Source organism: Octodon degus, unplaced genomic scaffold, assembly GCF_000260255.1.
Source record: "Octodon degus isolate 3935 unplaced genomic scaffold, OctDeg1.0 scaffold00064, whole genome shotgun sequence".
In the NCBI taxonomy this organism is placed as follows: domain Eukaryota; kingdom Metazoa; phylum Chordata; class Mammalia; order Rodentia; family Octodontidae; genus Octodon; species Octodon degus.
The window spans coordinates 12,463,207-12,475,454 of record NW_004524640.1 but is presented as its reverse complement, the minus strand read 5'-3'; the positions used below and the strand labels follow the sequence as shown (position 1 = coordinate 12,475,454).

Genomic DNA, 12,248 nt, shown 5'->3' with positions numbered 1-12,248 from the left:
TACTAGCAGTGGTAGTAATGGTAATAGTAGTAGTAGGAGGAGGAGGAGGAGGAGGAAGAGGAGGCGGAGGAGTATCTCTGTCTTTTTTTTTTTTTCTTAATGTGTTTGGTACAGGGCCTCACTATGCAGCTCAGACTCATAGTGATTCTCCTGTCTCAGCCTCCCCAAGGCTGCGATTACAGGCATGCACCACCACACCCGGTTTTGGTGGCTGGCTGACTCAGGGCAACACAGGGTGGGCTGGCATGGCATGGTGTAGGGGATTGAACCTGGGTCTTTGCTCTTCTCGGGCAGGTGCTTAGTCTGCTGAGTTATCTCCTTGGCCCTTGTGTGTATTTTCATTTGATTTGTTTGATGATAAAGTCAGTGCAATATCTTTGTATTCTACTCTCCAGTGCAGTGTGTGACACATGGTTTTAGTAAATATTTTAGAAGTGAAAAGATTGCATTTGTCTCTACAGCACAAAATTAAAAATAAAACACCCAGTTTGTTGGACATCTGTGTAAATGACACTAGTACAAAGCACATTGAAGGTTTTAATTCTCAAATTGAGAGAACGATAGATTCTTGCGATTCTCTGTGAGGAACATCTCTGTACTAGCTCTACCTGAGGGTATGATAAAAAGTCTGTTGTAAAGTCCAAATGGCAATATTTGGTAGGAAACTATTGTATCTTGGAACCTTTATTTGAAACATCTGTTCCTTTAAATGGGCTTTAACTTCCAATATGGACTATGATTTAGAATGTGAGAAATTCTAGATCTAGTTTATGAATAAACCCTCTTGTGCTTAAATTTTTATTTTTGGAACAATTTCTAGCACAGAGAAAAATCATGTATAGTAGAACAACTTATTTTTCCTGAACAAAGTAGGAGTAAGCTGCCATAGCATCACTGAGTATTTTCTGTGAACAAAGACAGTCTCTACAGTGCAACAGTGTAACTGTCAAACTCAGGAGACTAAATGGATGTATTGATAGTATGTAATTCTCAGAATTGTATGTTGCGCTTTTTTTTTTTTTTTTCTTCCCCTTTGAGACAGGGTTTTACCATGTTGTTTGGGCTGGATTTGAACTCTTTATGTAGCCTCCAACTTATGCTGGTCTCAAATTCTCCCAATCCTTCCTCAGCCTCCTAAGTGCTGGAATTGTAGGCATGCATCACCACACAGGGCCACGTGTCACATTTAGTTGTCATGTTTCTTATTTTCTGCCCTGTTGTAAAACAGATTTTTGCTCATATTCACAGTTTGAGTATTACAAGTCAGCCGTCTTTTAAAATTTCTGCTTAATTTGGGCTTGTCATATCTTTTCTTAGCATTAGATTTAGCTTACTACATTTCTTGGCAGGAATACCACTTCACAGTGTTAGACTGTTGAGACTACGTTTGGATGTTACCCTAAATACATTCCTAATGCTTCATTTTGAAACAGGAAAAACACAGCTTAAGAAGTCCTGTGTCTTCATTAAAATTTAACTACAAGGAGCTAGTGTTTGATTACTGTCTGCTTTTGAAAAGATTTTCCTATTGAAAATAATTTTTTATTTTTTTATTTTTAATTTGTAAGAGCAGAATATGTTTATTGGGGGAAAGAAAGCTTCTGTTCGATAGGGTGACAGGAGAGAAGGGGATGGGAGTGGATTGCCTGAATTTTGTTATTTTTAGATGTGCATTTCTTTAAATCATTTTAACTGTGCTATGTCATATTTACAAATGATCTTTTTCAGGATATTGAATAATTTGAAGAGTTTTAGTAATAGCATATTAAATAGAGTACAAAAAGTGTGTACACAGAAAAAAACCAAAAAAGAAAAAGCGTGTACATTTTTTCTTGAGCAAATGGTGCTTGGAAGATTCCAAATTTTCATTTCATTTGCTGTATTGCATATATGTTCAGTGTTAAATTCATCAAAGGATATTAAGACAGGTGGGCTCTGTCATGGATGCCTGTAATTGCCTGTAGCCCCAGGATCACAAGTTCAAGGTCAGCCTCTGCAATTTAGGAAGTCCCTATGTCATAGTGAAAAAGGCCATCTGGCTGGGGGATATGGGCAAAGTGCAAGGCCCTGGTTTTACTTGCCAGTACTGCTAAAAAGATTTTAGAAGGGTGAATGGCCAAATCACAGAGTGAGAGAAAACGTTTGCAGTATATAAAATTTACCAGAGTGCCTGGAATATAGCTCAATGACATAACCACCTTCCTGGCAAGCACACCAAAAAACTGATAGAGAGGACTCATGGTGAATATAAGAAGAATATGTACAAATAAAGACAACCTAATAGAAAACTGGAGTAGAATTGAACTTTCTGTACAATGGCCAATACATTTATGAATAAATGGCTCAACACAATAAGGTGCCACTACACACCTGTGAGAAAGGGTAACAATTTTAAGAATGAGGGGCCGGGGAGATGGCTCAGTAGGATAAGCGCTTGACTGGCAAACGCAAGGATCTGAGTTCAATCCCCGGTTCCGCAAAAAGAAGAAGGAAAAACAAAGCTTAGACCCTGTACAGCCTGAACACCCCTCCCTCACAAATAGAAAAAAAAAAAAAAAAAAAAAGGAAGAGCAAAAACAACTGCTCAAGAGTGAACAACAGCTGTGTTGACCAACAGGTAGAATTCTCATACCTTGCTGATAAGTGTAAATTGGAAAACTGACGCACACTTATATTTAATCTACATATAGCCTATTCCCACATATTCCTCCACCTAACTGAAATGAATGTAAATGTGAATATAACAACCATAGCTATGAAAGTTTCAAAGTCTCAAGGGTGTTTTTAGAAGCAATCCCTTTCTGTGTTTTCCAAGGCACAATATCCTTGATTTATACAGAAATTAAGGGCTTTATGTTGAGGCTGCTGGGGTTTTTTTTTGTGACTTAAGCCAGTGCACCATTGGCATACAGCCCATTTGCTTCAGCATCAATACCAAAAGAGCACATAACATTAGTTCTGAGTTTGTTTTTGTTTTTGTCATATGTAATTCATTGGGTTGCTTTGGAGTATTTGAAAAAGACGGGTTTGTAAGGACAAGAGAGAATGTTAATGAGTGTAGTTTAGAGAAGATGAGGTAAGAATCTATAATGTGAGGGCTAAGAACAATCTTTGTAGGTCTGCACCTGAAACCTTGGTCTGCACCTTTGGGCTGTTTTGTTTTGGCAGTATAGCTGTACCTCTGAAGTGAAGGTCCCTTCCCTCTCCACCCCTTCCCTGGCCCTTTTTAAATTAGTTGCCCAGGTTGAGCTCAAACTTGACATTGTCTTGCATCAGCCTTCCTGAGTACAGGGATTATAGGTGTGTGTCACTATGCCCAGAATAACTACTGCAGTCTAAGCTAACAGTAATTTTGTTGTTGCCTGTTGACATCTTTGCTTTTTATTTTTCCTCTGAGAATGGGCATAGAGAAGCTATATAATTATGGTTGGTTTTCATAGGGTCTCACTATGTAGTTCAGGCTGGATTTGAACTTACTGTGTAGCGCAGGCTAGCCTTGAACTCACAGTGATCCTTCTGCCTCAGCTTCTCCAGTGCTAGGATTAGAGGGTTGTACTACCATGTTGAGCTTTGTTAGGTTTATAAAGGAAAGAACAGGTAACCAAAATGCTAAAAATAAAAATTTTAAGTGGATTAAAAAATCAATTACAGGGCTGGTGAGATGGCTCAGTGGTCTAAAACACCTACTTAGAACAAACTAAGCTAAGCAAAGCACAGGGACCACGGTTCAATCCCCCAGCACCACATGCCAGCCAGCCCCGCCCCCTGGTGGGCTGAACTGGCCACACACACAAAATAAATAATTTTTTTAAAAAAAAATCAATTACAATGTAAAAACATTCAAATTAATTGAAATATTTAAATTTTGGAAAAAAATTCTAAATATCTTTTAGGCATAAATATATTGCTTGACTTAGTAAGTTTTTTAATTTGCTAAACAATTTTTTTCTTCTTTTAAGCATGGGGGGTAAAGTTCCACCTGCTACTCAGAAAGCTAAATCAGAAGAAAATATCAAGGTAAGTTTTAATTTCATTTGTGTGTTTAGTGATAAAATACTGCTAGAATTTTTTAGGAGATGTTTTTGTTCTTAAATACCACTGCCAATTTCCTCAATATTTGGAAATAAGCTAATTTTAAGAGTTTTCTGTCTTTGTAAAATTTCTGTGTGTATACTAAACCTCTGGAAGTGGATTAAAAAGTGAAAATTTGGAGTAGGATGTTAACTGTCTTAAAATGTTTTAGTGCTTAGCTCAGAGCTCAGTCATTGGCTTACACTCAACAATGTAAATGAACAAGCATTCAAAGTAAGTGGTTCTCAGCTTTCTGCCCTAAGCCTGAAGGGTGATTCTGAATATGAATTATGGTGTGACTTTAGCATATTGGGCAGAAGGGTAAGTAAAACGAGGTGAGGTTTGATAGTAGATAGTTTAGAGGTGGAAGAAATGCACTTTTAAGAATTCTTTCTGGGCCTCAAGATAGCTCAGTGGACCTGCTTAGGCAAGTGCAGAGACCGTGGTTCGATCCCTGGCACTACATACCTAGCCAGCACCGCTCCCATGTGTGCTGAGTGGGCCACACAGTCTGGGTATTGTGGTGCACGCCTGTAATCCCAGCTCTGGAGAGGCTGAAAAATAGGATAATCACTATGAGTTCAAGCTGTGTAGTGAGATCCTATGATAAATATGTTTAAAATTTCTTTAGATTGGACATGCCTGTAATCCAGTACAGAAGGCTGAGATAGGAAGAGCATTTGAGCCCCAGTAATTTGAGACCATCCTACGAAAGATAGACCCTGTTTCAAAACAAGTCTAACTGAAAGAACTATTTAATGTGGGGACTTAATGAATATTTGAGTGTTGGTCTTACAGACGGATCCAACTTACGAATGTTCTCCTGAAATGGAATTCAGAAGTCCAAGACTTAACCATATGTTTCATTTCTCCCATTTTCTGCTTTCATACTGGAATAATTTTTTTTCCCTAAATGTTTAATTAGAAAATTTGCTGTTTTTGTGTGTTGTGGACATTAAAATAGAAGTTACAGCTATGAACAAGTAAAATGAGAAAAGCTACAGACCCATAAAGTAGTTACCCTTTTTTAGATGTCATTCATTACATTTTTATCCATTTTTCCCCATTTTCCATTTGATCACTGTATGGAGGCAAATTTGTTTTATCTATGTCTCTGGTAAAAATATGTTTTAATAAAATGAGCTCTTTTAGAATTATAATGTGTCTGGGCTGGGAAGATAGGTTGGCAGTCTTTAAGTACCTGCCTGGCAAGAACAAGGACCCGAGTTCGATCCCCTGTACCACATGCCGTGCCAGTCACAGAAACTGGGCGTGGTGGCACATGCCTGTAATCCCATTACTGGGGAGGCTGAGACAGGAAGGTCACTGAGTTCAACCTGCATAGTGGGACCCTGTACCAAATAAAGATTAAAATTTTAAAAAAGAATTATAATGTATTGTTTCAGTATATGCTAAAATGTATTGTTTTGCATGTTTGTTAGGGACTCACAGTATTTTATAATAAGATGGAACTTTGAGTTAAATTGTAAAAGAACAAAAGGAGAAGGAACCTAAAATAATTTCAGATGCACAGTTGAATGAATAGATGCAGATGAGTTGATAATAGTGTACTCCAAGATAAACAGCATTGTTAGGTGGAAAAGGCAAAGTACATAAGTCTCTACGTACATAGAGAATATCCAGCTGCAGGGAAGATAGCTCAGCAGCGTAAGTCCCTACCTGGCAAGCGTAGGGTCCCATTATCAAAAAAAGGGGGTGGAGGGAGAGAATATTCAGGAATGGGATATACATGAAACCATACTGGTGACTTTTAGCATGGGAAGAAAATTTTGCTTTCCATAGTATGCACTTCTACATTCTATTAACTTTTTTTTTTTTTAATACTATTATTCAGACCCTTATTTGTAGGGCTTACCCCTGGGGCATACTGAAATGGCAATTGAGACTGGGTATGGTGGTGCATACCTGTAACAGCTCTTGAGAGACTGTAAACAGGTGGATTGCTGTGATTCCGATCTAGTAGTGAGACCCTGAACATGCTATAGACCCTTCCCTAAAATTAAAAAAAAAAAAAAAAAAAGACTTATTTGCAATTCCCAAGCTGAAAAATCTCTTGTAAAGTAAATTTGGCAGTAAAACATCTGAGTGGACATGAGGTTATTTAGTCTGGTATTTTTTGAGCTTGTGCCCAGTTTGGCCTCAAAGGTCGCCCCCCCCCCCCAACTTTTGGCTCGAGTAATCTTTCTGCTTCAGTCTCCCTTGTAGTTGGGATTATAGGGCTGGAGAAATAGCTCAGCAGTCTAAGTAACTGCTTGGCAAGCTCAGGGACCCAGGTTCAGTCCTCAGTACCACATGGTGTGTTGTCCCCACTCTGGGCCTGTCACACCAGTCACCAGAATGGTTGTAGTGGCACAGGCCTGTAATCCCAGCACTAGGGAGACTGAAATTGGAGAATAACTGCAAGTCTGAGCTGTGTAATGAGACCCCGCACCAGATAGTTGGGATTATAGGCACACCACTGTACCAAGCTGTTTGTACTCTGTATTCTACAAGTTAGGAATGTTCAAACTTTGTTTTGCAGAAATAATCTGGTTGGTTGTGAAGAGTTAAAGGCAGCATTTCCTGTTAAGGTGTTACATAGTATGTGGTATCTACAGACGTCCTGAAATCCAGGAACTTTTTAAGTGCTAAAATGCATTGTCTTAAAGGTTTGGATATAGGACTAGAGCTGTAATTAAAAAGGAGAAATAAATTACCAGAATGAACCAGGGGAACATTAATAACTGAAATATAGTGCATGTAAAGTTACTCATAAATTTGTAAAGTTGGTGTGAATATATTGGATATGTTATTAAACACTAACAGCACTGTTTGTCTTCTCTTTGCTAGGAAGAAAATGCAGATAGTAAGAAGATGGGGGAAAACATAAAGACAGATGAGCCATCAAGTGAAGAAAGTGATTTAGGTGAGGACTCAGTAGTTTGTATTTAATAACTTTATCTGAACCTGTGTTGACTTTTATGAAATTAACTGTATCAGCACTAGTAAAAATATTAATGAAATCAGGTGTGGTGATGTATGCCTATAACCTGAGAGGCTGAGGTAGGAAGATTGCTGTCAGTTTGAGGCCAGCCTGGACTACATAGTGAGTACAAGGTTAGCCTGAACTACATAGCAAAACTCTGTCTCAGAAAAGTACTAATAAGGGGCTGGGGAGATGACTCAGTGGAATAAGTGCTTCCCTGGCAAGTGCAAGGTCCTGAGTTCTATCCCCGGTTCCGGCAAAAAAAAGAAAAGTACTAATGAGCTATGAGTGAAACTCAGTTTTCTAGTAACTGCATTTTAAAAGGTAAAAGGAAGATGATGAAATAAATTCAGTGTATGTATATTTTTTACCTAAACCAATGAATGGTACTTTGGTCTAAATATTAACATCCACTTAACAATCATAAATTATGCAAAGTTTTATTTTTCTCCTGTTTTATATTAACCCTTCAGAATTAAGATGTTAGATTTCATTGCAAATAATCCAGAGCTCATGACATCTGTGTTTGAAAAAGTTGGGTGACATACCCCAAGTTGTTCTAAACGTTTTTTTTTTTTTTTGAGACAGGGTCTTGCTGTGTAGTCCAGGCTGACCTCAAACTCTGCCAGGCTTCCTGCCTTAGTCTTAGGAGTGTTAGGGTATACCACCATGCCCAGCTAAAAATACTTTAAAGTTTTCCTAATAACTGATTAGTAACAAATTATCTTTCTTTATTTCTTGCGTCCATGCTAACAAAACTGGTTCATATTTAGAAGAATTGATGCTCATGCTGTGAGTTTTTCAGCTTAATAATCAAGGAATGTTAAATGCAAATATAATGGGGTAGTCTTTTATGTCACAGAAACTATTAAAAGCTGAATAAAAATACTTGGAATTTATCTAATTTGAGTCAATTTATTTTTATGTATTTGGTACAGTGTCTCACTATGCAGCTTGGACTCATAGTGATCCTCCTATTTTCAGTTTCCCCAGCGCTGGGATTACAGGCATGCACCACCATACTCTGGGTGGCCAGCACAATGTGCCCTGAATTCCAGAACTGGCACTGCATGTGGTACCAGGGTCAAATCCTGGTCTTTGCCCTTGCCTAAGCAGTCACTTAGTCCACTAAGCTGTCTCGCCAGCCCTTTGAATCAGCTTAATTTCTGCTTTATTTTATTTTGTTTTTTTGAGACAGGGTCTCCCTGTGTAGTGCAGGTTGGCCTCAAACTCATGATGTTTCTGCCTCAGCCTCCCAAGTGTTGGAATAACAGGTGTGTGCCACCATGTCCCTCAAATCAGTTGATGTTTGATATTGTTAGGTTAGGGGATTCTTGGATGATCTTTCCATTTTTTTCTTTTTTCTTTAAAATTTAAAAAAATCTTGTATTTGTTTGGTATAGGGTCTTGGTGTGCAATTTGGACTTACAGTAGTCTTCCTGTCTCAGCTTCCCAAGCACTGGGATTATGTGCATGCACCACGATGCCTGGTTTCAGTGGCTGGCTCAATGCAGGTCAAGCACGGCATGTGATACCAGGGATCGAACCCAGATCCTTGCACTTGCCAGGCAGGTGCTTAGACTGCTATCTTCCCCAGCCCCTCCACTTTTTTCTGAAATGCCTTTTAGACTTACAATTTTTGTATCTTCAATAATAATTTTTACCAATGCTCCATCAAAAAGCATTATATGCAGAAAATCAACCTATTTCATAATTAGAAAGTTTTAAAGTGGATTAAAAATGTGTTGTGCTCTTTTGCAAGTGTAGTCTTTCAGTTATGAGCTGATTAAGGGCTGGGTGTGGTGACACTCACCTGTAATCCCAGCACTTGAGAGGCTGAGGCAAGGGAATCATTGGGAGTTCAGCCCTGAGCTGCATAGTGAAACCTTGTCTCAAAAAGACAAAAAACAAGGCTGGGGATATAGCACCTGCCTGGCAAGTGCAAGGTCCTGAGTTCATTTGCTGGTACTAAAGATGGGGGGTGGTGAAGGAGGGAGGAGAAGAGAGAGAGACAGAGACAGAGACAGAGACAGAGACAGAGACAGAGAGAGAGCTGAAAAAAATAAGCTCATTAAGTTACAGAGATCTAGTAACAGCCTGGTGACTATAGTTAACATATGGTACTTAAAATCTTTTCTCATTAAGAAAAAAAGAGAAAGATGGTAGTTTAATTTTTACAACAGTAGCTCATTTGGATGCTTAGTGTCATAGGTTAGAGGATGGGCAAGGCTTGAGGTCTCTAGCTTCAATCCCTAGTACTCAAAAGCAAAACAAAAAGCACTAAATTGTGGGTTTTAAATATAAATATATAGTGTGTGTGTTAACCATTCGTCCATGAAGAAAATTCTTCAGGGGCTAGAGAGATAGCCCAGTGGCATAAGCGTCTGCCTGGCAAGTGCACATTCCCAAGTTTGATCCCTAGTACCAAAAAAAAAAAAAAAAAAGAAAAATTCTTTAGGAGGGATGCTAATTCTGATTTTACTTGATTAACATTAAAATGTTTTTATATATGTTGTTTTCAACATGAAATTTGCATTGTACTTCTTTTTGTTCATTACTATTTTAGGTTATAATACTAACCTCGGGGCTTTGGTTGATACTGGGGTTTTTTTTTTGTTTTTTGGGGGATACCTGGGATAGAACTCGGGACCTTACTCATGCCAGGCAGGCACTTAAGCCACTGAGCTATCTCTCTGGCCCCTTGATCCTTTTTTTAAAAATGAAAATAATTATTAAAATGTTTACATTAGTACTAATGAATTGCTTTATCTGCGTAAATAGCTTTTGAAAACAACATTGTAGTGCATCATTATGCAGAAAAGAATCATTTGAACTGAATCATTTTGTTGAGGCTAACTCAGTGCTGTATTTATGTGTAATAGTAGACTATACATTCCAACCTTTTCACTACAGTCCAGTGAAAAGTGTCAAACAAGATGGTCTTAAAAAAAACGGGTAAACTTGTGTTTAATAGTGAAACATTTATAACACCTTACTGTTTAAGAGTTAAAATACTCATCTCAGTTGCACTTTCCATAGTTGATTTTTAATTAGTTTTTGGCAGGGTATAGTGGCATGTGTTTGTAATCTCAGTACTTGGGAGGCTGAAGTAGGATTGCAAATTTAAGGCCAGTCTCTGCAGTGGAGTGAGTTTCAAGGCCAGTCTGTCTGTACTACATAGCAAGACCCTGTCTCTCAAAACCAAAGAAAAAGGTATTTATGATAGTTTCATGTACTTTTGTAGTAGCTACTATATATATTGTCCAACACAGGTTTTACTATTATTTTATCAATTTTGGCAGAGATCGACAATGAAGGTGTAATTGAGCCAGATACTGATACCCCTCAAGAAATGGGAGATGAAAATGTAGAGGTAAGTTCAGTGACTTATTTTTTGCTTGTTGTAAGACATACAAATCTCCTTGCTTTTAAAATTATTTTGATGTGATTCTTATAAGAAAAATACTTAAGTCTTTCTTTAATTTAGGACATTTAGCCAAGCATTTTATTTTGCTACTCAAAATATTTGTGAAAGTTCCCATGTACTTGTTTTTGTTTTTTTGTCTTTTTGAGACAGGGTTTTGCTATGCAGTTCAGGCTGTCCTTTCACTCACACTGTAGCCCAGGCTTTTTGAATTCTCTGCTTCAGCCTCTTGAGTGCTGGGATCATAGGTGTGCGTCACCATCTGGCTTTTGTCAATACTTTTTTAGTGTGTGTGATACCGGAGATAGAAACCATATTGTCTGTCAGTATTTGAAATCTGTATTTGCTTTACTTGCTCTTTAAATTTTGCTGTAGCTTGACTGTTAAATTATAGAAATCACCTAAAGTACATACCTACAGGTAAAATTACCTTGTAAGGGAGTATCTGAAGCCACATAGTTTTCCAAAATGGTTGCCATGAAGGACCTTTAAAAGGGTGGAAGTTTGTCCTTGAGAGCCTGGAGTTGGAAAAATTACAGTGGTTAGGAGTTCTTCACAGTCACGGCACATTGACACATGTGCCTTATATCTGGTTTTAAAATAGGGAGTTGAAAATTAGAAGTCTACAAAGAATTTCCTGGTAAGGAAATTAGGAAAATACTAATCATAGTTGCAACTTAAAAGAGTTGATGGTATTCTCTACACTTGTTACCATTAGCTTTCATTTTTGCTAGCTTTGTATGAAATAATTATGTTCTCATAGCTTTTAATTTTCATTCTTCTGATTTTTAATTAGTTGGAGCATATTCTCATACATTTGTGAAGTCTTCAATTTTTATAGTAGGTTTGTCTTTCAGTTTGTTAGCTATGTTATATGTCTAGCTTGTCTTCGCTTTTTTTTTTTTTAAGCAAAATATATTTATTGAGGGGGGAAAAAGCTTTTGTTTGAGAGAGAAACAAGGGGTTCTGAATGATTTGCCTTGTCTTTATTATGTTTTCTCAATTAAGCCTATCTTTTTTTTTTGATGGTGAGGACTTTGATACTCAAAACTTTGATACTGAACCTTGTGCTTACCAGGCAAGCACTGTGCCACTGAGATATATCCCTGGCCCAGGAATATCTTTTAATGCAGTTAAATTATTACTTTATGTTTATGCTTTTGTTACCTCAAGGATGTGAGGTTTTTTTTTTCCTTCTGAAAATTTTGTTTGCCTTATACCTGTAATTTACTTACAGTACCATTGTTGAAGAATATTTTTCCTCACCAATGCTAAGATAATACTGTTTCCATATAAGGTTGGCTCTTTTGGGGGCTGTCGCTGGCTTTTTCTATTTCCATAAAAACTTTAGGGCCAGATTGTTAAGTCTCCTTTTTTTCTAAAATTACACCCATCTCCTTTGCTCTTTCATTAAAATTGTAGCCCTAAAACAAGTTAGGGGGATGATATAATCTCAAGTGGACATGAACTTTCTAGAAAATGTATACTTATTTTCTTGATGGTGTTGTTTCAACGTAAGTGTGTCTAGGTTTGTAATAACATTATTCTGTTGGTGATCTGTTGAGTATCTTCAATTCTAGGGTTGTAGTGTTCTTTATTGGGGCATTTTCTTCTTCTTTTTTTTTTTTTTTAGAACCAGGGATTGAACTCAGGCCCTTGTGCTTGCCAGGGAAGCACTTATTCCACTGAGTCATCTCCCCAGCCACCTCTTCTATTACCTTTTTTTTTTTTTTTTTTCATCTCCCCAGCCACCTCTTCTATTACCTT

At 37.7% G+C, this 12,248-nt stretch overlaps 1 protein-coding gene across 1 annotated transcript in view; it reads left to right on the top strand.

Moving 5' to 3' along the window:
• St13 (ST13, Hsp70 interacting protein) overlaps positions 1-12,248 on the top strand; it is a 34,339-nt gene that overhangs the window by 4,815 nt on the left and 17,276 nt on the right. The window contains exons 2-4 of the mRNA XM_023718949.1: positions 3,960-4,017; positions 6,922-6,997; positions 10,360-10,430. Coding sequence (XP_023574717.1) covers positions 3,960-4,017; positions 6,922-6,997; positions 10,360-10,430 — 205 coding nt within the window. The remainder of the gene's footprint in view (positions 1-3,959; positions 4,018-6,921; positions 6,998-10,359; positions 10,431-12,248) is intronic.